The following is a 24,213-nucleotide window of genomic DNA, read 5'->3' on the forward strand; positions in this document are numbered from 1 at the left end:
CAGCAGATGCTCATTACATGGGTCTCTTTACTGTCTAATTCTATTTTTATTTTATCATACAGCTTTGAAAACAAAGCCTGCTTCGAAGATGTCTAATGGAGCTCCTGCTAAAAAACATGTTAATGATCTTGAGGCTAATGGTTCCATGAACAGGTCTGTTGGAAGTTGGGCTACTAGTTTTTCCATATTAATAGGATTTTATTTCCCTGTTGTAAATGAGGTTCATCGAGACAAAACATTCTAAAACTTGTGTGTTTGTTCCAGGTTCTGTATTCTGGTTTATATTTGGATGAAGCAAGAAATTATAATTATTTTTGTTATATTCTCAGGACTTTGCATCATCCAACCATTTCTTTCTGGCACCATTCCCATGCTTGCCACAAAATTCTGCTTCCCAGATTCCTTAGAGAATTCAAGAGGACTATGGGGAGAATGTGCTCTCACATTTGGGGAAGTTTTTTTTATTAAAAAAATGTGTTTTTCTTACTGCTTGTTACACTCTCCCTACCTTAACACTGATAAGCTCTCACCCTCTCCTATGAGTCCTCAACATGTGCCAGAGGAGTGGGATTCGGGGCAACAGCCAGAATTTGTCAACCCCAGAATTTTATAGAGTTTTGTTTTATTGCTGCTTTATACCTCAACCCTCCCTAAAGATCATTTGAGACTCTCCATTTTGCAACTGTAAAATAATAACAGGATTCTGAGCTCTCTCAGTAATGGAGAGACAAGCTATATAGTCAACAAGAGATGTTGTTGCTTGTTAACATCCTATTTTCTCCCTTTTTAATCTGCTATGACTTTTTTTTCTTAGAGGCATTTTGTGCTTTTTCACATAGAAACGCATGTAGGGCATGCAGATGCTTCAGTATCATGTTAACCTTCTAGATCTTTAATCTTACAAATAATTCAAGCAGCGTGTTTCTGTTTTCAGTGTAAAGAAATGCACTGGAAAGGGCAACAACGAACCCCTACCACAGGCAGTTTTGAAGAAAAGGGGAAATGAATCTGGCAACTCTACCATGCAACAGAAGACAAAAAACGTAGCTAACACTGTGAAAAATCAAGGTAAAGATTTGTCCTGTACGTGTAATGCTGACTTTGTATAAACCATTTCCAAACTGGGAATCTTTGTCAGAGATGCATGTGGTTAGATGACTAAACTGCAAAGCTAGGCACCCTTTCTTGGAGTAAGCGCCATTGAATTATACAGGTGTAACTTTCAAGGAACCATGCATTGTATTGAAGTGTAAGTAAAACTCAGATCCATTTGGGGGCATTCATAGGAGTGCTGCTCATCACTAATTTGCAGGGGCCATCTAATTAAGTTACAATGCCATACCTTCTTTTAGCGGTATGTGAGAAATCAATTTATAGTTTTCAAAACTAACCATGTGGCTAGTGTAATTACAGATCTCAAATATAGTGTAATAAATGCAGTCATAATACTGCAAAGACTTCTTTCCCTTTTAACGTAATTAATGATGGCAGTGTTCTAAGTTTTAGCCTAGTGATTGCTAGCTCTTGCCTGTTCCACAGTGTGGTTCTGGTTAGTAGTGATGATGCTTCCACAAAGGACAACTTTAATCTTCTGTTCATTTTTGGTCTATTTGTGTTTGAGTGTCCTTTTGAAGTTCTTTTTGTATGGAAAGTCCTGACACAGTTGACATTCACTGCTCCTTCATATAATACACTCTGCAAATTGGAATGTAGCATAACCTTTAGATTTTTGTTTCGGTAGGTCCACCAGGAGAGACCCCAAATCTACTGAAGCCTGGACTTTCTCCTAAGCAAAATGAAGAAAAAAACATGACCCAATATCTAACTCAATCAGAGAAGCAACCTTCATCAAAGAAAAAGTCTAAATCTCCACAGACAGCTTCAGTTAAAGCCACAGCAAAAATAATAATAACATCCAAAACCCAAAACCATTCAAAGAAGAGTGAAATGGTGAACAATAAAGACCAAAAACAGAAAATAGTTACAGGGCAACCTGCTCCAAAGCTTTCTTCTTCAAGCCAGAAGCATTCCAGAAGTGAATCACCAGTTCAGAAGAATTTACATGCAGAAGGGCAAAAAAATTCAACTTCGTTGGGAACTCAGTTACATAGCAGTAACAAATCTAGCCCAGGGAAGAAGAACAACAGCAGAACATCTTTGCTTGAGATAGATAAGAGGCACATACCTGATTCAGAAAAAGTGACCCCTCTTGAAGAGAGAGACACAAAAGGAAATTTGGAACATCATTGTGTTGCAGAGCTGAAAACTGAAAAGATAGCAAAACAGGTTCATAAGAATGAAGATGATAAATCACTTGTAAACAAAACAACTGTACAAGAATTGCAGCATGTCCGAGAAGAGAAGGATGTGACTTGTGCAAATGTTAGCCAGAATCCTGCAATTTTAGCTTCTAAAGAATTGAAGTGCAAAATACTTCCTGATTCTGTTGCCTACCAGAATCTCTTGGAACATACAGGAGAGAACCTTTTAACACAAGTAACATCGGTCGGTTGCAAATCTAATGATACCTCAAAGGATGTTAACTATCTTGAAGATCCATTGCACAGCTTGTCTGAAACAGCCAATGACAGCTCTAACTCTGAACATGAGGGGAGGAAATCTTCTAAGGTCTGTATAATGGGCTCTGAAAGCGCTGATGAATTCTCTGATAAATCTGCCTTGACTGAATCCCAATCGGCTACCGTGGAATCAGATGCTGCTTCAAAATCTTTTGTAGAGCATGTTGCAGAAAAATGCTCATCTAAAGACACCGATACCACAGAGACCCCAGAGAGCCATGAGAACTCAGAGGCCCCCTTTGCAGATCATTGGAATCTGAGTTCCAGCGCACTTGATCCAAAAGAAAGCCCTGAATCGGACACTGGCAGTGCAACGACATCATCCGACGATATAAAGCCAAGATCGGAAGACTATGATGCAGGAGGATCTCAGGATGACGAGGGGTCAAATGAAAGAGGGATTTCAAAGTGCAGCACTATGATATGCCATGATTTCCTTGGCAGAAGCAGCAGTGATACAAGTACACCCGAAGAACTCAAAATCTATGACACAAGTCTGAGGATAGAAGTGAAAATGAAAAAGGAAAACTCTGATCTCTTCCGTGTTATTTCAACAAGTGATGATGAGATCCCTAGAAAAAGGCCTGAAACGTGGCTGCACCAAGGTGATGAGAAAAGGGGTGGTTCCAGGGGGAATAATGCTAATTTTGCCGCTGCACAGTTTCCTCAAGAAGCTGATCAGGTCTCCTCTTCGGCTGATGAAACGGAAGATGAAAAGTCTGAAACGGAAAACGTCATAGAAAACCTGCCTCCACCAGAAATCCCTGTTCAGCAGTTCCATGGAATTGTGAATCTCGCATTTGAAGATGCAGCAGAAAATGATACTGAAAGTCAAGAATTCCCTGCCACCAAAAACTTTAAGCGTTCAGTATTGCTTTCAGTGGATGAATGTGAAGAATTGGGATCTGACGATGGTGGAGAGGTCCACACCTCCCTCCAGCGTTCTCTGGATGCTGCAACGCCTTCTGATGTGTTTGATGGCATTTCCCATGAGGATCATGGCAAGACATTTTATTCAAGATACTCCTTGGAGATAGAAGACGGATTCCTGGAGTGTAAGGAGAATGATGAGGAAAGGTTAGAGAAAAGTGAGAATGCTTCTGTAGACCCTTGTGGCAATGAGCAAAAACCCAAGGAGAAGAGTACTCCAGTTATGGAACAGAAGCCTGCCGAGAAAGATTTGATTATGAGACATAGTCCGTCTCCTGCAGAAGTTAAGGAAAACGCCAAGAGTGAAGAGAACAATGAATTTCAGTGTAATAAAGTCTCAGACAATGACACAAAATCTCAAGGAAGACCATGTCACCTGGATCTTCATCAAAGAGATAATACTGAGTTACAAAAGAACAATTCTGGAAAACCTGTAGACCCAAGTAGGAGTCATATACTGATTCAGGAAGGCCACGTGAAAGAGATTGATTCAGCATCTACTGAATACGCTAACTCTGCTTTATCCGCAGGTAACGTACAGAAATAAAAGCATTAAGTTCCTCAAGATATTACGTATTAGTGGAATATTAGATTTATAGTTGGGTTTGAGACACTAACTCTAGCAAATACCTTTAGAAATTTTATCCAAACTGTTATAGAATTAAATGCTTATGTTTCAAACAAAATCTTAAGTTGCATACCATATTCTCGACCATAATAGAATATGTATGACGCTGTCCAGTGGGCAGTTGGGAATATTTATCATGGGCAAAGCAGAGAGTGGGATGCTGTTCCCTGCTCTTGAGTTCATTTTTGACCCAATAGAACATAGGCAGTATCATCTTTTAATGGAAACTTGGCTATCCATTGGTTCAGCAGCCTATATGATTCACGTAAATATATATCTATATCTATATATATCTATATCAAAGTGGGATGTGCAATAAGTGCATTAATCTTCTCAATTAAAAGTGCTCTGCGTATTTGCCTTTTAAGAGCTATATTCATTATTGTTTCTGTCTTGCACAGAGCTAGGGTCTCCTCTTAAGCTGCTGTTGGATTCAGTGGAGCCCTTGCCATTGGCTTCAGCAGAAGCTGGCCTATACTCTTAAGATACTTTTTCAGAATTATTGTAGTTCTTAGTTTTGCCAGTGAAAAAATAATTTCTTTTTAAAAAGAGAAAGGTCAGCTTTAAAACAAACAAACAGTTAATACATTTAAACATATGCTTGCTTCACACGGTTAGGTAACTTCTTGTCTAGTTTTGTGTCTTCCTTAAAACAGGGATTCAACTCGGTACCCCCAAAGTACAACACAGAGAACCTGAATCTTTCAAACTTCTGTGTATTTAAGAGTTATAAACTGATGATTTGTGTTCTGAAGAACCATACGAATGGATGACTTATCAAGCTGTACTTTTTGTTTGCTTGTCCTTGCTTGCAGCTGCCCTTTGCATGTGCAATACTTAAATATTAAGCCTGTGAATAAACCATTTGTTTTCGCCCCTTTGAGGTTGACTTGGCTTAAGTCACTGTTTGGTGATCATGTCCTCCCTTTCGTTTTCCCCTCCCTCGCTCTGCTCCTTCCTATTTTAAGTTATTATTTTAGTGGTTTTAGAAATCCATGTGCATTAAATGTTGGTTTACATGACTTGTCATTTTCTGTATCAGAAATTTTTTCCAATTATGGAGGTTTATTGTCAATTGCCAGTGGTGATTGCTGCTTTATTTATAAGCCGTACTTCGTTTCATTTACTTTTTTAAATGCATTTTAAAAAATGGCTCAAATATTTGTGGACTTTGTATACAAGTTACATTTTTCCTTACCTCTTTAATCTGGTTGGATTGGTCCTGATGCATTGAGTGAAGTATGCTGTACAAAAGCCCTGCGAAAGGGGAAAGCCTGTGCAATTTTTACAATGTGTAGTATTGTGAATTATTTCAGGAGACATAGATGATTGTGACAGATTGACACAAACCTGCATGTATGAGCATCGGCCTCCAAAAACCCTTTCTCCAATTTACGAGATGGATGTTGGAGAAGCTTTTGAGCAGAGGATGGAGTCGGAACTGAACATTCTAGATGTGGATTTTGAAGATCAGCCGTTTGCAGAACAGGACTGGACTCTTCTCAGGAAACTATTATCTGACCAGGAGTCAAACTTAGACATCAAAAACTCTGTTCCTGAAGACCTTAACTTAGCACAATATCTCATCAACCAGACACTTTTTCTGGCACGAGACAGTTCACAACCTCAGGGTAAAGCACAGATTGACACTTTCAGTAGGTGGACTGAACTGATATCTCCACTGGATGATTCTTCAGCAAGCATCACAGTGGCAAGTTTTTCCTCTGAAGATTGTTCTTCCCCTCAAGGGGAATGGACAATTCTTGAACTAGAAACCCATCATTGAAGTGATCAAGTGTTTTGAGACAGGACTCCTCCCCTCTTCTTTCCCCTGTACCTCTGCAAGTAAATAGGTGATGCAATATTTCTATACAATAATAAATACTGCATCCGTCAAGAAGAGTCAGTCCTTGATACTGAAATGATCCTTTCTTTAAGTGGTCCGTTTCTAATTTAAGATTTAAACACAAGTAAAATAAACTTTTGAGATTTAAGGTGGATGTTTTCTAAAAACTATTTTCAAGCATGTCTTCTTTTCTTTCTCTTCCTAGACTTAGGAAATTAGATGCCCTGTAAGAAAATGCTTTGACTTACTCTCTCCTTTTTTCATTCATCACTTACTCATACATTTCTAAATGCTCAATGAATTAAAATATGAATGCAGAATAAGTTTTGCTATCCTTTCTTCTTCCATTGCTCTCCATACATAGTGACTTGGTGACGTCTTCAAAGATAAGCGATTCACAGTGATTACATCAAAAGATGTGTGCCAACAGTACTTTCAATTCTAGAAATGTGTGTTTGGATTTGCAGGAAATAATAATAATAATGCAACTGTTTCTGAATTTATTTATAAACAGCAGCATGTTTGGGTTGTTTTCTCCAGGTTGATTTTTTGTACCTTTTTTGTTTTTGAAAATTCAATAAATTTCTAAATTGTTTAAATCTAAGATTGCACAGGAGTTACTGGAAGGGATACATAGTGTTCTTTTTCTAGGAAGAAATAAATGTTTACAGTGTTGTTAAATTGAAGGGGGGGAACCTCATGAATTATTTATAGAAAATCTAATACAGTTAACAGGTTTTTTTCTTTTGAGATGGTATTTAATAGCATGAGACAAGTGAAATATAATGAAGTAGTCTGCTCATTTGAAATTTCAAATGTATTTGGATTCCTTAGAGAGTATTCGGTAGCACACTTCCCTTATCAAATGACACTTTTAAAGGATTGGTATTCATATTTTTTGATCCAGAGCCTTTTTCCCAGTTACAGCTTATTATCTCGGGGGGCGGGGGGAGCGATCTGGCTAATAGTGCAGAAACAGTGAAACACAATATTATCTATATGTGGTTTTCTGATTTCCTCTTCAATATGCATCCTGTTTACTCTGTGACAAGAGAAAATTGGAATCCACTTCATAGGGAGTTCTTACCATCCAAGTTCCAATGTAGATGGAACACTCAGATACTGATTTTTGTGTTCTATGATGCTCATTTAAATAAACTTAAGATGGATGGACCTTTTTGCTGTGAAGTAATTGGGCAAGATTTACCTGTCAGCGGAAGCCCTGCACAAAGACTTCTGTTTGCCCTGCCCCGCATGCTCTCCTGACCTTTGCTTTGGTGGGATGGAGAACCCATAGTACATCACATGAGGGAAGGAGAGGGGAGATCCGGCAGGCTGTAGTGCTTGTGCAGTTGTAGCATTTGTCATAGCGCAAAGTTGAGTTCCACCCATTTTATTTTAGTAACGCGTGTGGAAATGCAGATTTTGAAGGATTCATGATTTCATTCTTCCTTCTCTGCCTATACTTAAAGGTAGAGGGACCGCTGACCATTAGGTCCAGTCATGGCCAACTCTGGGGTTGCGGCGCTCATCTCGCTTTATTGGCCGAGGGAGCTGGCGTACAGCTTCCGGGTCATGTGGCCAGCATGACTAAGCCGCTTCTGGCGAACTAGAGCAGCGCACGGAAACACCGTTTAACTTCCCGCCGGAGCGGTACCTATTTATCTACTTGCACTTGACGTGCTTTCGAACTGTAAGGTTGGCAGGAGCAGGGACCGAGCAACGGGAGCTCACCCCGTTGCGGGGACTCGAACCGCCGACCTTCTGATCAGCAAGTCCTAGGCTCTGTGGTTTAACCCACAGCGCCACCCGCGTCCCACTGCCTATACTTAATAAATTTAAAAAGTAATTAAGATACTTACATAGTGCAGTTCCACTAAGAAAAATTCCCAGCTTTCAATGAAAATACATGAAAACATTAAAGGAAAACACATAAATATCACACACATGTGTCAGAAATTAAAAATTGTAGAAACTAATGCGAAGATAGAAAAGCAGCATAGAGATTAACATGGGCTTTTGTGGAAAGGTCATTCCAAAGGTGCGGTTCAGATTCCTGTGGGCAGAGGTGGTCCTCCTGATCTTTGGCTCCAAGAGCCATTCAGGGCTTCAAAGGTAAGCACTAGCAAGTTGAACTTTAAAACAGACCAACACCCAGTACAGTTGTTCAAAGACTGGCAACATGTAATCCATTTGGCTGGTCTCAGTAGCCCAGTGACCATTTTGTACTAGCGGTTTGCAATAAGACTTCAATGGCATTGTGAAAACCGGTGCAGGTATTGGCAATGCATAACGGCTTCCCGTGTACTTCAATAGTTAAATTTTTATTTCTGACAAACGTTGGGATTCATTTTGTAGCAAACATTTGGTGTACGTAATGGGGAAGAAAGTTGAATACATGTGGCAGGAAAAGAATAAAGCTTATGCTGTGTCAGCTCTTCCTATTTCACTTACCCTTATTTTAAAAAGATTTTATTAAAGATAAATATAATGAGTATAATATCATAAAATTCCCCAGTAAAAATTGTGACGACACCCCCGCCGCATCCTCCTCTTTCTACAGCGTGATGAATTCACAATAAATGTCTTTACAATCTTCAATCAGCTTCCAAAGTCACATTCACACATTCAGTGCTCCAAACGTCCATCAAAGAGAGTCATATCTGATAATAACTTTAGTCTCATACATGTTTTAATAGTCTATTCCTATGTCTAAATATCCGATGTAGCTTGAGGAAGATTATCTGCCTGTCTGTGATCTTTGGTGTAGAAAATAAAGGACCACCATATTGTGACAAATGTCTCTGGTTTTTGTTTTCCATGGGAAACAATATTATGGGTGACCTTTTCTGCTGTTGCTTGCATCATATATTTTTATACCAAAATTCCAGAGTAAATCCTTGTAGCTTCTGCTGTGTTTGTGCTATTGCCAATCGTGCAGTGGCAAGAAAATAGGCAGTGAACCTTTTATAAAGCTGTTTATTGGCATCCTCAAAAATAGTAAGGAAAGCCGATTGTGGGCTAATAATACTTCTCTTTTCAATGTTGTTTAAATTTCTTTTGCTAGGAGGGAGATGGCAAATTGTCTCTGGCCATTTGGTTTTCAAGTGGAAAAGTTCCTTTGGTCTGGCATGACGATGGGGAGGAGGAAGAGGATTCAGGCAAGGGGTGGAGCCGGGCTTGGGACACACCACCTGGGGATGAAGTACTTGCAGGTTGACAGAGGATAGTGAGGGGACCCAGAACTGAAGGAGCCAGAGTCAGAAGGGGCCCTGCCTCCATGAACACAGTGGGCTCTGAGACATAGGGAGTAGTGGGAGATATGCTCTAGGTCAGGCATAGGCAAACTCGGCCCTCCAGATGTTTTGGGACTACAACTCCCAATCCTTATCTAACAGGACCAGTGGTCAAGGATGATGAGAGTTGTAGTCCCAAAACATCTGGAGGGCCGAGTTTGCCTATGCCTGCTCTAGGTGGCTGAGGCAGACAGCCCAGCTCCCTAGTTGGCCAGGTGGTACTCGCTATCACTGGGAGGAGAGTGATTTCTCAGCTGGAGTAGGCTCAGGACAGGTGAGGGTCACCTGCCTCATTAAGCCCAGGTGCTGCACTCAACAGGCAAAGCAGCAAAGGGCAGCAGAGCTAAGGGGCTGTGTCTGCTCAGCTGTCCATGTTGATGGATCTCTGCTTGGATGCTCCAGGTCCACTACGGGAATGGTGCTTCTGGTGGGACTTTGGACATATGGATTGACCCCAGACCGTGTTTCCCGACTGTTGAACTTGAAATACTGCCTTGCCTGCCAGGTAGCCCCAGGGATCAGGACAATGTCCATAGCAACATTTAGCATGAAAGAAGAGCATAGGGTGGAAGGGTAGGATATCTGACAGAAAAGCTGTGGAGGTGTGCTGGACCAGCCTCAATTTATTCCCCAGGGGGTGGACCCAAGCAACGACACTTGGCCAGTTGGGCCCACCCCCTGGGGAATCCCTGGACCGAGGCCTGCCTGCCACTGGTCCATCCGTAGTCAGGCCTGCAGTCCTACCCAGGCTGACAAAGCCTATGGCCAGGCCACAATGCTGCCTGTTTAAGGTAAGCGGACTTGTCTTATCCTTTGCCTTAGGCTGGAAAATGTCTGGAGCCGGCCCTACTAGTCCCTAGAGCAGTGATGGCCAAACTTGGCCCTCCATCTATTTTGGGACTACAACTCCCCTCATCCTTAGCTAACAGGACCAGTGGTCAGGGATGATGGGAATTGTAGTCCCAAAACAGCTGGAGGGCCAAGTTTGGCCATCACTACCCTAAAGTACAATCAAAGAGGCCAAGCTGCAGGGATGGGGCAGAAATTCAATTCAATTTGCATTTAAAGGTGAATCGACCAAATCTACACTTTCTGAAGCAATACGAGAATCAAAGCACAGCTGTTCTTTTAAATTCACACTTAACTGAATTTTGCAAAAAAAATTGTTTACAAAAATACATACATTGGGGGTCAGTGTGCATAAAAAATAACACAGCAGTGAAAATAACATACAAACTGTATTACATTGCTTCCAAAAATGTCAAAATTGCATACAGAAATATCAGACATTCACACTAGGATGTTGGGGAAATTTCAGGAGGATTTTTTTAAAAAATTGCAATTGCAGAAATGTGGAGAACTGAATTTAACATTGGTGAGATTAGAAACAACCCAAATAGATAGATCCTTATATTCCCACAGAACTGTAAACAAAGAATTCACTAGTTCAGAAATTCTCTGCCATGAACTTGGTGGTCTCTGGCAAGCCAACACCTCTTAGCCCTTGGTGGTTCAAGACCAGCTACTGGGTCTCGAGAGCAACGCTACTCCCATTCAAATATCTGACAAAAGGTTAGGCTTCCCAAGTGCATGTTTGGGTTATAGTTGTGTCCCGACTCTGAAAAGGTTGAATACTATTACTGTTATCTCTCTACTGTAAATATGAAGCTTATTCCAAGTACTATGCCCACTTTAGAGAGATTATTGAGAGAATGTGGGAAGCACATCAAGTACTTTGAAGTGCATTAGAAATGCTAGGTATTATACTTATTGAAGAAACTTGTGCTGAGCTTTTTGGAGAAAAGGCATGATACAATTAAGCATGTATTTGACCTAAGATCGTCATTAAAAAACGTGACACTTCTGAAATGCTCTCCAAGGTGAGAAAATTTCATAAGCACTGAGGCTTGATTCACTCAAGTGGCATTTGTTTTTCTTTGCATTCAGTTACACGGCAGGAAGCAGGAATTTTTTTTAGCGTGGTCCAGCTCTTTAGTCCTGGGTGAGTCGCTGCGATTGACAGTGTCTACATGTAAGAAGCTGGTTCGCATGCCTCCCCTCGGTGGCATCGTATACACATGTACACAATCAGTTGGAGAATACAAACTTTGTGTAGATTGTGTCTCTAAAGATATGCTTGATGTGCTGAGTTGGCCAGGTACGATATTGTTAAAGGTGTGGTCTTGATCATGAGGTCTTCTCCCTCTTAAGCAGAGATGGGGAATTGGGGCCCTCCTAGATGTTGCCAAATATTGGTCATGTTTGCTATGGCTGCTGGAAGGTAAAGTCCAGCAATATCTGAAGGGCCACAGGGTCCCCATCCCTGCTCTCAAGTAAAACAATCCAAAATCATGGTAGGTGCAGTTATAGTAAATTAGAAGGATTGGCTGTAGTGTCTATTTGTTTCTCTCTAAGTAGATATTCTCCGCATAATATTCTCTGGCTGTAGCCTGTTGGCTCTTCAGCCTGTACCTATCAAGAAACAAAGATTTATGTCCTGGACGATTTCAGTTTAAAAGGATATAATTGTGCATCGGTGTGTGAATATTTCATGACACTACGATAAGTTATCCGCTTGATATATGACGTAGTGCCTAAGGACAGGCAAAATAATAATAATAGGAAGAAGTGCTCAGTTAATTGCATTGGTAATGATTTCAGCAGATTAAAAAATGGAAAGGGAGCTGGTGTACTAGAAGCCCATCCTGAAAAATAAGCTTTCTACCTCTTCCTTGAAGAGGCAAAACTCATAGCAGAGTGTGAGAGGCTGCCATACTGTTTACAACGCTGTGAGCACAGCTCAATGGGGTGAGACATTCGTTCCCAGAAATCACCTGAAGTTTATTTCTAGCGGTTTCTGACCCCGACACAACACCCCTAAGCAGACTGTACTTAGGGCAGTCTCTGGTATCTCCACATAAAAGGATACACTCTTCCACCACACTTGAGGGAAGTTGGCTAGTTTAAGGAGTGGGGAAAGAAGGCTGCCTGGTCTACACATTTAGGTCCCTCAGCAATGGGGCAATCTTTGCTGGTTTAAGGTGGAACAGCGGAGGGGCTGCTACGGTTGCCCCCCAGCATCTGCTCCCTGAGGGGTTGCCTCACTCTGTTGAATGTTTGGGCTGACCCCATTACCGAGTGAAGACGGGAGTTTGCCTCACCATTTTTCTTGCGAAGGCACAAGAACTGAGGAGACACCGAACGTAGATGAATACTAAGCAAGCTAGTAATGCTCCAGTATTATTAAACACGACTACCTTCCTGTAAGATTTCTAGGCTTCTTTCCAAATATCCCCCTTGCAGGAAAATATTTGAAATGGCAGGCTTTCAGATCAGCGAACTAAAATTGCAATTCCTATATTGAGAAAAGCTTTGACCCTTTTGTCGGAGCGCCTTCAGTCTTTCCCCTGGGTAGTTTGCCTTTCTGTACTGAATGGGGAAACCTCATACTGTGTAATTTATTAATGTCGTTCTCATTGAATTTTTTAAAAATGCTTTAGATAGAATAGACTTCCACACGAACATGATCACAAGCAGTAACGCAACGTTTTATTACAACAATCCTCTGTAACATTAACCCTTAACCCTGTCCTGCTTTAAAAAACAAAACAAAAACCCAGTATTATTTAACTGAGCATTTGATTTTAGTAGTAATTCTGCTTTTGCCTTAAGTTAATTTAGTCAGTTATGGTGGATACATCTACATAATTTATCAAATTCATTCAGTTGTAAGTGTAGAGTGGGGTTTTTTAAATTTTATTTAAGGACTGGTACTAGGGAATCTTGTGCAAGTAAAGTAAGGAGGAGAAGGAATGGAATGCAGGAGCGGAGTTGAACAATTGAGTTCTTATTCATTTATTTTTATTTTTTTATTTTTATTAAATTTGTATACCACCCTTCATCCATATATCACAGGGGAAGAGTGGAGAAGGAGATCCCTTGTTTATCCCAATACCTTGCCCCCCCCCCCCAATCCAGAATTTGAGAGTGAGTTAAAAACAGAAACATCATTTCATTGTGCCCATACAAAAGGAGAACGCTGTTTCCTCAGTGGCATGCTTTTTTGAATTTGTCTGTAAATTGAAAGTTGCCAGTTTTAAAAACAAATAAACGGGGTGGGGGTGAGGGAAAGAAAAGCCCTGGAGGGTATATTCTGAAAGTGCCACTGGCAAGTTAACCAGGCTCCCTTGGCTGTGATACCAGAAGAGCTAGGCCTCAAAACCAGCCTCCATTACTGGCGTTCCATAATGGTGTCTCTTAGAAAAGTTGTGAGGGGGACCTTGACCGAGGGGCCAGAGCTCAGCTTTTGCAGGGCCTGGGCTAAGTAGGAATGAGTGTCAATAGATTAGGAAGCTCTAGAAGCCTTCGCTTCCCACACAGTCCTTAGCAAGCCTTAGTGACAAAACTGCCACATCCAAGCTCTCTCTTGTACGCCGCTTTTTATTGAACGTTGTGAGGAATTACTAAGCCATTCTTGACTGGCATGACTCACAATGCCATAATGCTGACTAGAATTCTAACTTCATAAGCGGCGTTAGAAGTGGAGATATGAAAGCTAAGAGCTAAGCGGCACCTTAAACCGAGATTACAGGCACAACAACAGAATGTTTTCTGTTTTTGTTTTCATAATAAGAATCATAGGCTTGTCCTGCGTCAGGAATTTTCCTGACACGCTTCCAGGTGTAAAAATGGGGGGGGGGGGGGATTTTGCCGAATCGGCAAAATGTCAGTGAAAACCCGGATGTATGGTAACGCAATGGAAAAAGTAGCGGAAACAGTTCCAAAAGCTTAAAATTACTATTTGGGGTGGGGAGGTTTCCCCAGAAAAAGTTGACAATTTGGGTTTGTTCCCCAAAATACCTCAAGGGCACCCAGGGTTGCAGGTTCAAGCTGGCACTCCTTGCCCCAAATCAGAACTTGAAGCTGGGGTCTCTTTGGTGTATGCACAGTATATTCAAAATATCCACTTTGCCACACTTTGAAACACACAGTGCCTCTGTAGAACAGAAAGGGGGCAAACCTAGTATTAAAGTACCCTTATTGTGAGGCCACAGAGTGGTAAATGGGGACTTTATGAGTTAACTGCAACAAATTATAATGATCTGCTCTCTGTGGAGTGTCTCACTTAGTACCCTAACCTTTTCCTAATGTTGTAACAGAAAAGGTGCTTACTGTATGGGAAAAGGTGAAAAAACTTGAATGCCCACAGAATTATTAGCTCTGTTAGCAGATCCTCCAAGTGCCCCTATTTTCCAGGGACGTCCCTGATTTAGAGACGTCATCCTGGTTTCTGATTTGAACCCGGAATACCCCCCTTTTCCTTAGGATGTTCCTATTTTCATTGGAGAAATGTTGGAGGGTATGGCATTATCCAACCCCCGAGCCGTCTAAAGGCAATCCTGTATAGGGAAGGGTTTTTTTAATGTTTAATGTTTTAATTATATATGTTGGAAGCCGCCCAGAGTGGCTAGGGGCAACCCAATAAGATGTGTGGGGTATAAGTAGTAAAATTATCATTCTGGAATGGGACGTCCCTATTTTCATTGGAGAAATGTTGGAGGGTATGTGTTAGGACTGTGTGTCTACTAAATGTTTATGACAGTCTCGCTCATAGATGGTTTGCAAACTCTGCATTCAGATGGTTGGGATCTGTATTGCTGAGCCACCTTGAAGTTATAATGCACCTCAGAGTATCACTAACAGTGCTTGATTGACTCATAGTAATAACCAGAACAAGGACTGCACTTGGGGAAAGTGCCTTTTTCTCTTCAAGGCCTTTTTGATTCAATGGAAGCTTGTTTCTGGTGCATGTACAAATGTTTTGCACAGTTGAAAGAGAGTGAGTGCACCGTTTCCCAGGGCTAAAAATAGTCAAGAGCTATACATGTCTAAGCTGAAGCTTCATTGAGCTCAATGGGACTTACTTTTAACTAAGTGTGCTTAGAATTCCTAAAAGTGGAGTTCATCTCTTATATTTTGTAAATGACACCTTCTCTTTGCACTTTACTTCTCCTCTAGCATTATCAAAACTCAGTATAACGTGACTTGTTATATTAATGCTATTTATAAGGTGCAAACAAAGGTCCCACTACTTTCCCTTCTCAGTTTGTAGTGTTCCATAAGTGTCTGGTACTGCAGAAACTTTGGTGACTGTGTCAACATGGCGGAAGGCAGTGGGCAAGAAAAGACACGGTGGACTGCAACCGTAATTGTGAGTTCATCTCTTCAGGTACTGTATCCTACCATTTGTTCGTACAAGTTGCTCTAGCCTCGCAAAGGGTCGCAAAATAAATGGGGCTGTGTATTCCACCCTTTCTAGGAACACCTAATATAGAAGAGAGAGCCATGGCATCAAAGCTTAACAACAATGTCAGAACACAGCTCTACCATGTCCTCATATGACTGGGATTAAGGCCTCCAGATTAGAGAGGGTAGTCTGCAAACAGATTTAAGACCCACCACCTTTTAAATTAAAATTAAAATTAACCGCTGTGTTGCATTAAGGAATTGACCGACATTGAAGCATAGTGTAATGGGAAGCACAATTCTCTAAGCAGTGAAAACTCCAAAAGTGCAGAGGGTACTCAGGTTAAACCAGTCCAACTGACACTGCTATCCCATTAGGTTTCGGGGGGGGGGGCACCCAGCTCCTTCAGAGCGCCCAAGAAATCCCACAGTTCTGACCTCAGTTTGAGTCCAAAATTGCCAATCAATTGTGCTCTTTCCTATTGTCAAATAAACCCAAGTGGCCAGGGGAAGGCACAGAAATACACTTGCTTTTTTTGTTCTAGCACTCCCCTTCCACAAGTATCTCCAGTTATTTAGTTACTGTGGCATCATATTGACCCTAGCGTACATTACCAAGGGGATACTAAACAGATCTGGCTAGGGCTATTTACTTAACGAAAGAAACTGGTTTGATGATTTTACCAGTCCTCTTCTTCTCCAGACCTGTCTTATAGCTGCAGAATTACAGTACTGAGTTGGAAGAGGCCCCAGGAGGTGTTTTAGTTTAATCCCCCAAAACGCATAACAATATTTTAATTCCATTAAATCAGTGTAGTGGCTGTTCAGAAGTGAGATTTTCTGATAAAGCATGCTTACAGCAGTCGACTTCTTATATTCCTGTGCTTTCCCCCCACCCCAAACACTCCAGAGGGGTTAAATGCCATGATCAAAGAGCATCGACCATATTAATATGTCCATTTCAATGAAATCTAAAACACTAATGGCCTGGCTAGAACAAAAGCACAAAACAGAAGACCTTGCTTTATCAGATCAAAGGCCCATCTAATCCAGCATTCTCTTCTCACAGTGGCCAATCAGATGCCTATTGGATGCCCAATAAAGGACATGAGTGCAATAACACACTCTCCACTTTTATTTCCCAGCAACTTGGTATTCAGAGGCATGCCCAGTAGCACACAACCATTCTGACTCTAGTAGCCACTGATAAACTTTACCCTCCTTGAACTTCTCTAATTTTCCTTTAAAGACCCGTTCTGACGAATAGCGTTGAACTAGGACCCGGGAGACTGGGGTTCAAATCCTCACTCAGTCATCAAGCTCACTGGGTGACCGTGGGTCAGTCACTACCTGTCATCAGAATCTACCTCACAGGGTGGTTTGGAGGATAACATGGAGAGGAGGAGAGCCATGTATATTACCTGAGCTCCTGGGTGTATAAAAGCAAATGTAAATAAATAAATACCGTATTTTTCGCCCTATAGGGCGCACCGGCCCATAGGGCGCACTTATTTTTTGGGGGGGGAAATAAAGGGGGGGAAAATATTTTCCCCCCCCCCCGAGCCCCAAAGAGCAAAGAAGCCATGACAGCGAGCGGGATGGATCCCGCTCACTGTGCTGTCTTCGTTTTTAGCCTCGGGGCTGGGGGTCCAGGGGCGAAGGCGAGGTTGCGCTCAACCTCGCCATCACTCCCGGAGCTTGCTTGCGGGGCTGGGGGCAGGGGAAGCCCGAGCTTCCCCTGACCCCAGCCCCCAGAACGGGTCTGGGAGCGATGGGGAGGTTGGGCAACCTCGCCATCGCTCCCGGAGCTTGCTTGCGGGGCTGGGGTCGGGGGAAGCCCAAGCTTCCCCCGACCCCAGCCCCCAGAACAGGCTATTGCCCGCAAGCTTTGCAAGTTCCCGCCGGGCTCCCAAGGCTTGCGGATAGCTTCCTGAAGCCTGGAGAGCGAGAGGGGTCGGTTCGCACCGACGCCTCTCGCTCTCCAGGCTTCAGGGAAAGCCTGCATTCGCCCCACAGGACGCACACACATTTCCCCTTCATTTTTGGAGGGGAAAAAGTGCATCCTATAGGGCGAAAAATACGGTAGTTGGGGGCTAACTTCCATCCTTCTTGGGATGCACCCAATTTGTAAAAGTGACTGAAAGAAAATAGGGTGAGTGAGCTGGAGTCTATAAGTGTTGTGTTTTGCACTTGGAAGACTTTTACATCAGGAATGATGTGGGAGACACACTCTCTTATGGCTGTTAAGTGCCACTTCCTATCAGGTTGTAAGAAACCCTTTCTTCCTCCAACACTTGCAGTAGCAGCACCACCTCCGTGACATTTAGAATTGTTGCCCACCTGAGGCCATCCCTGCTTCCCAACAAACAAAGTGGCTTTTGCATTGACTTTTTGTTAGTACAGCCAGTGCTCGCCAATGTGTTCCCCTTCCCTCCTTTTTCCCTCTGGAGCCTTCCTTTAGTTCGTTAATAGCAATTACAGGATGCAATGAACAGTCATAATGACAAACAGGCGATGCAGAAAGTGCTATAGATGTTTTTATCTGGGTTCTCCTTGCTTTCAGGAAGCATTTTGATTGATTAATCTATAATGTTGATCTTTGTTACTCTTTTAATGCAGTTTTTTTATTAGTTTCCCTTTTCTTGTTGACAGGAACAGTTCTTGGAGGCAGTACATTGTCATTGCACATGCTGACATTGTTTTTGATTTATAGAATAGAAAGAAACTTGGCTAGCTTATTTTAAGATGAAAACTTGATTGATGGGATACCTGGGTAATCTGTGACCCTCCGGATGCAGCTGGTCTACAGCTTGCAACATCTCTGGCTGGGGCTAATGGGAAACAGGCCCTCTTTAAAAGCTCCTGCTGCATTTGGAATACGTCTTCTGTCCATTCCTATCCTTTTTCTGGGTCCACCTTACTTTCCTGACTGTTTTAATGAACAGAAGGGGAATGGGATGACAGAGGCAGGAGGAACCGACAGGAGAAGACTCAAACATTTTCTCATTGCATTGGGGAGTTTAATGGATGGCTCTCCAGGCTGCAACTGGGACAACTGTTAAGTTCTGTTGTATGGCAAGCTAAACACAGAGCACCCTGGTTATAATGAGCAATATTTTAATGAAAAGGATGCATGTTTTATAATATACGTTAGCTTAGTGGGAAGAGGAGTAAAGGTTAAAAAATGATCAATGCTGTAGATATTTCTGACTCTCTCTTTTTTGTCATTATAATAGAACCCAATTAACTTTATTTAGAACTGGTGAGCATGTTTTAATCCTGTATTTTATAACTTATTTAGGGTCATGAAATTTCAATGTCCCTACAAAATCAGCAACACCGGGTTCGATATTCAGATACAGTGGAAAATGGATCAATAATTTTCTCTCTTTCTGGTACGGTATCTTAAATTATGGGAAATGTGACCATTAATATTTATTTATTTATTTTATATTTAATTCAATTTATTTATATTTCATTTAATGTATTTATTATTTATTTTTATTTATTTCATTAAATATATACACTACTTGATTGTATGTGTGTTTATAATCTCAAAGCGCTCTACAGGGCTACTTAACCTGTAGAATTCAATATGGAAATTAAGAGTGACAAGTTGTACACATGGTGGTCTTGCAGCATCCCTACAACATAATTTGGGTCATGGTATCAATATGCTTTACATCCAGTGAATTTTATGGAGGGCGTAATCTCAGTCTCTATAACTGACTCTTTAGAAATCCCCCAAAGCCAAGAACTTTGTTATCTTTCTCCCAAACTGGACATATTCACATCTGAAGGAAATTTTAGAATGCTTGTAGCCAGATATAAATAGCAGAAAATGATCCTGTAGACTTATAAGCAAGGCAGAATAATTTTAAACCATTTTAAACTATGAATGTTGGGTTTCACAGTACAGTTCAACAAAAAAACTCTTGTTTGTTATTATTTTGTTCACTTAAATAAATCACTAACAATTTACTAAATTCTCTGTTTAAAAGAGACAGTCCCTACCCATGGGTTTAAAATGTAAATAGACATCACACAAAAGGAAAAAGGATGAGGAGGAAAGAGGAAGACAAGCAAATTCATGTATACATTTTTAATGTGTTCCTCATCTTCCTATCCTAATTTGAGAATCACTGTAATAAACTAAGCAGATAGGATCAGGACACTGTAGAAACAATTAGCCCCCTTTCATCTGTTTGTATGGGGCTTCCAAGTAAACACCCAGGAAATGGATGAAAGAGTAGCAATGAGTCTATCTTCCACGTTCATATGCTTAGGACTACAGCTTTATATGAACAAAACTCTATTTCAGTAGTAAATATACCAACTATATATGTATTTGACTATTTTTTATATGCAGTTAAGTCTGACTTGATCACCATATTTCTTCTTGCCCAGGAATTGCATTTTTGCTGGTCGATGCTCAAGGCTTATTTTTCACAGAGAGAGAGGTTTTATTTGAAAGAATAAAGAAGTTCATGACCATCCACAGGAATGGATTTTTGCTTTTGTCAGCTGCTCGTCATGGACCAAAAGAATGGGATGGGATGTTCAGAGTTCAGCAGAGGTATGAAATTTAAAAAAAACCCAATAGTTTGTTTTATTAGTAAAGGAAACTAGGTACAATAATATGAAGTGTTTGCTTAATTATCAAAGATGTAGGTGAATTCGATTTTGCTCAAAGAATTTAGCCAAAGAATAAAAACCCCGTTGTCATATTGCAGTATATAAGAAAATGATGCATCTCGGTCAGTATGACTTGGCATACTCAAGTTTGATAACATGAGTCAATTTTGGAAATTTAACAAGTCATCATTCCCTAAGTACAAGAGAACACCATTTTGTGTTTCCTTTTCAGAGACTGAGGGTCCTATCCTTGGAAGGCAACCTGGAAGTAAATCCTGTTGATTTCAATGAGACTTACTTCCATGCAAGTATGTGTTAAGACTGCAGCATAAGTTCTGATAGTCTAAAAATGAGAATTACGCTTTTGAAAGTCCAGATCATTATGCCAACAAAAAAGCAATTGGCAGGGGTAGTACAACCTAACTGAGGGCATGGCAGTACAGTGGTACCTCGGGTTACATACGCTTCAGGTTACATTTGCTTCAGGTTACAGACTCTGCTAACCCAGAAATAGTACCTCGGGTTAAGAACTTTGCTTCAGGATGAGAAGAGAAATCATTCAGTGGCAGCACAGCAGCAGCAGGAGGCCCCATTAGCTAAAGTGGTGCTTCAGGTTAAGAACAGTTTCAGGTTAAGAATGGACCTCGGGAATGAATTAAGTATGTAACCAGAGGTACCACTGTAGTACTGCAAGAACAGAGCATATCCTGGAGTAACAGGATGCTTCAATATTAAATGGATGGTACAATATTAAGTTTACGTTCAATGTCTTAAAAGTGAGCTAGGAAATTGTCCCATCTGATCATAATGGCCACTATTAGTAACATAATTATCTCTGTGTGTTCTCTCCTGCATTTAATTTCCCTCTGACCTCATTGTTTAAATTCCTCCTCCCCTGCCCTCTCTCTGTTTGTCTGCAACTTGGGCAAACACTTCATGCAAACCTTACGGTCCACAAATAACATCTTGCTGAAGACAATGCTGAAACACTTTGGGAAATAAACAAAATTGGAAAAAAAAATTGTGACCCTTTAGCTTGGCCTTTTTCTTTTTATTTCATCTTCGGTGTAGCCCTCTTGTTTTCCATGTAGCTCAGTAACGTGTACTCCTGATTGTAGTGACCGCCTGGGGTTTAAGGAAGGCGTCTTTTCCATCACCTGAATTCTTGGTGCAAAGAAAATATAGAGAAAGGAGAATTCCTGGATGTCAGGCTCCAAGCCTGGGAACAGTGGTAGGGAAGGACTTTGACTACCTTCTGCTATCCCAATCCTAGTGAAAATGAAGTACCAGCTTTTGCAAAATCCCAATTTGCTGTAATCATATTAACATACCCTTATGTAACAGCATGCTCCAATTCTAGTCCATGCTGTAAAAAATATGAATACTGTACTTAGCATGATTGACATTTTGAGGGTTGTTTCAGGTTCCTAGGCAGCAATTTACGAATAATCCCAGTCCACAATGCCGCTGAAGCTATTAAACTCATGCTAACTATAGCAAAAGTAAGTAGCAGAATTTTATTGTCAAATAATAACGTACAGCAAAACAGCTATGACAATATAGAATACATCAACTAGAGCCAGGGCTTTCTGGGCTGCGGCTCCAATCTGGTGGAACGCTCTGTCACAAGAGACTAGGGCCCTGCGGGACCTGACATCTTTCCGCAGGGCCTGCAAGACAGAGCTGTTCCACCAGGCTTTTGGTCAGGGCACAGCCTGACTCCCTCCTCTGGCAATCTGCACAGAATTTTGCTTAATGGTTGCCATCAATTTGATTTTAATTAATTTTTATAATGAAATGTTTTTAGAATGTTGGATTATTCGATTGTTGTTAGCCGCCCTGAGCCCGGCTTCGGCTGGGGAGGGCGGGATATAAATAAAAAAATTTATTATTATTATTATTATTATTATTATTATTATTAATCAATAGGATTTCCACATACTTTTTTGAAAAGTCTCTCGTACATGCTAAGCATGTAACTACATCTAAAATGAGCCAATGTGGTTTAGTGTTTTCAGTGCCAAACAAGAACAGGGAAGGTTCTGGTATAAATTCCTATTCAGTCATGAAACTCATTGGCTAACCCTTACAGGGCTGTTGTGATTTATTTATTTTTAAAGGAGGGTGGGAAGAACAACCAAGGATATCCTTGAAGGAAAAGTGACATGTAAGTGAATAAAATAGTTATTTGCTATTTGTTGCTTGTAATACCAATTATAGATACTTGACTGGCAGATATATATAGGACCTAATGCTTAATGTGATATATGAACAAGATACAATACTTCTACATAAATACTTCTGGCAATTATTATTTAAGAATACATACCGTACCTAATTTTTAAAAAGTGTTCCCTGTAGTTTACTTTGCAGCAAAACCAGAAATAGAATTAAAGACTAAGACTATTTTAAGCTATGCTCTTCAAAATAACTACTTGTTCCTTTAAAGAGTTACTTCAGTTTAACCTAAGGTTTTTTTTCCAATCACACCAATATAAAATCAGAATTAAAGTATTAAATTTTAAGCCTTTTAAAATCTAGTCACTTGAAGACGAGTCATTTGTAGACTTTAATTTCAAAATAGAAGCCAAAATTATCTGAAACAGGACCCTGCCAGTAAAATCTGTTATTTTACAAACCCTCTTTAGTACTTTCCCTCAGGATATTTCTTTCTTGCAGAAAGAATCCAAAGTTATTTTCAACTCTTATGCTGTATTAATTGCACAAACCATTACTATAACCTGCTTTATTTCTCTCCTTGTAAAGACTACTTCAAAACCGCATCTGGACAACATTCGCTACAGAATGCTAATGGCAAAGACACAGATTGTAGAACAAAGCTGTGTTTGGAAAATGCTTCATCAATGTCAACTGGCTTGTAGTTTTGTAAACACCACTTAATATTTTATTCAAAAAAGTTTGGCCATGTTTATTTGCAAAATAGTCTCAATTTTGTGCTTTTAAAAAATGTATCCACAAAGCAATAAGCATGTCACTTTGGAAAGCGCATTTTTGGATGTTACATTCAGAATTAAAATCAGTGTGTGATTTCTTAGTTTAATTTCCTGTATAACCATCCAAGACATATTACTGTTCACTTGAAATAGATAGCCAGATGTAAAATACTGAGGAAGAATGGTCATTATTCAAGAGTAACACCTTTTAATATTTTCTTTTCTAAGAATTATTTAGAACTTGTTATTCTTTTATTTCCATAAAGGAAAATCTCTTACTAAACAATTTGTATATTTAAGTCAATGAACTCCCATCTCCCAGACTTTTCATTCTGATCCACTTGTACTTCCTCAGATATATTTCCAGAAATGACCAAGGAAATTTGCAGTGAGGAATTTACTCATAGTTGAAATGGTAGATAGGATAACTCACCTTTATGTAATCTTAATGTAACATCATAATGATACGCTGGTGGGCCTTGCTGCTATGAGGTGATTCAATTTTCTCCAAGTAACTGTTTAATCGGCCTACATCTAACAGTGCTGCAAAATGCTGCTATATATCTCCAAATCAGTTCTATAATAACTGAAATGGGTTCTTAGTATCTACACTGCAAGTTTAGAATGTACTCTCTCTAATGTTAAAACAGCACATGCCAATTTTATATTTATTCCCATATCCTACATCTTGAGGCATTTGTGTTCTCTTACTTTTCTTGTGGGTATGATGTAATGCCAGTAAGGGAATTTATCACTTTTATTTTTTGCTTTTTCCTTGCTATTTTCTGAATACTTGAGGTCTGTACCAAATAGGTTGGCTGTTTTCTAAGTGGTGTATTTTGGGTGGTGAAAATTAGAGGCCCATCACAGGGTGTGTATAAACCTGTGCCTAAGGGGAAAAAATTGAAAATCTTCTGCTGTTCTGATCAATGAAAAAGAATCCTTGAGAGAGAACACGTGTTCCCATTTCTGTTTTGCCATTACATTGAATCATGTGCTTTATGTCACAGTAGGGTTATAAAACAGGCTGTGCCATGAAAAAGTTCACTGTGTTACCCACCCACCCATGAAACCTCATAGTTATAGATGCTCCTGGGAG

General features: G+C 40.5%; 2 protein-coding genes across 16 annotated transcripts in view; both read left to right on the forward strand.

The window, feature by feature from the left end:
• The window catches only part of BTBD8 (BTB domain containing 8), a 43,708-nt gene extending 37,126 nt beyond the window's left edge, over nt 1-6,582 (forward strand). For all 6 annotated transcript variants that reach the window (XM_081008487.1, XM_081008489.1, XM_081008488.1 and 3 more), the window contains 4 exons: nt 63-153; nt 935-1,068; nt 1,742-4,039; nt 5,454-6,582. In XM_081008487.1, the coding sequence (XP_080864613.1) occupies nt 63-153; nt 935-1,068; nt 1,742-4,039; nt 5,454-5,923 (2,993 nt within the window). In that variant the 3' untranslated portion in view covers nt 5,924-6,582. The remainder of the gene's footprint in view (nt 1-62; nt 154-934; nt 1,069-1,741; nt 4,040-5,453) is intronic.
• Nucleotides 6,583-11,119: 4,537 nt separating this feature from the next.
• Nucleotides 11,120-23,322, forward strand: LOC308478753 (protein SPO16 homolog). 10 transcript variants are annotated; one of them, XM_081008860.1, is made up of 6 exons: nt 11,120-11,437; nt 15,385-15,508; nt 18,827-18,920; nt 19,933-20,101; nt 21,584-21,662; nt 22,927-23,322. In XM_081008860.1, exons 2-6 carry the CDS (start codon nt 15,440-15,442, stop codon nt 23,059-23,061), a joined length of 546 nt encoding a protein of 181 aa, XP_080864986.1. In that variant the 5' UTR covers nt 11,120-11,437; nt 15,385-15,439; the 3' UTR covers nt 23,062-23,322. The 10 variants fall into 10 exon arrangements, with proteins under 10 accessions (XP_080864986.1, XP_080864988.1, XP_080864989.1 ...); XM_081008862.1 differs by lacking the exon at nt 11,120-11,437 and adding an exon at nt 12,161-12,542; XM_081008863.1 differs by lacking the exon at nt 11,120-11,437 and adding an exon at nt 12,161-12,505.
• Nucleotides 23,323-24,213: the final 891 nt, after the last annotated feature.

The sequence above is a fragment of the Podarcis pityusensis genome (genome assembly GCF_964106645.2).
Source record: "Podarcis pityusensis genome assembly, chromosome: 6".
In the NCBI taxonomy this organism is placed as follows: Eukaryota; Metazoa; Chordata; class Lepidosauria; order Squamata; family Lacertidae; genus Podarcis; species Podarcis pityusensis.

Bases quoted from the DNA above. Each gene is read 5' to 3' on its own strand.
- LOC308478753 (XM_081008860.1), top strand. From the start codon at position 15,440: ATGGCGGAAGGCAGTGGGCAAGAAAAGACACGGTGGACTGCAACCGTA. The intron at 15,509-18,826 runs GTACTGTATCCT...TAACTTATTTAG, and splicing joins TTGTGAGTTCATCTCTTCAG to GGTCATGAAATTTCAATGTC. The intron at 18,921-19,932 runs GTACGGTATCTT...CTTCTTGCCCAG, and splicing joins AATAATTTTCTCTCTTTCTG to GAATTGCATTTTTGCTGGTC.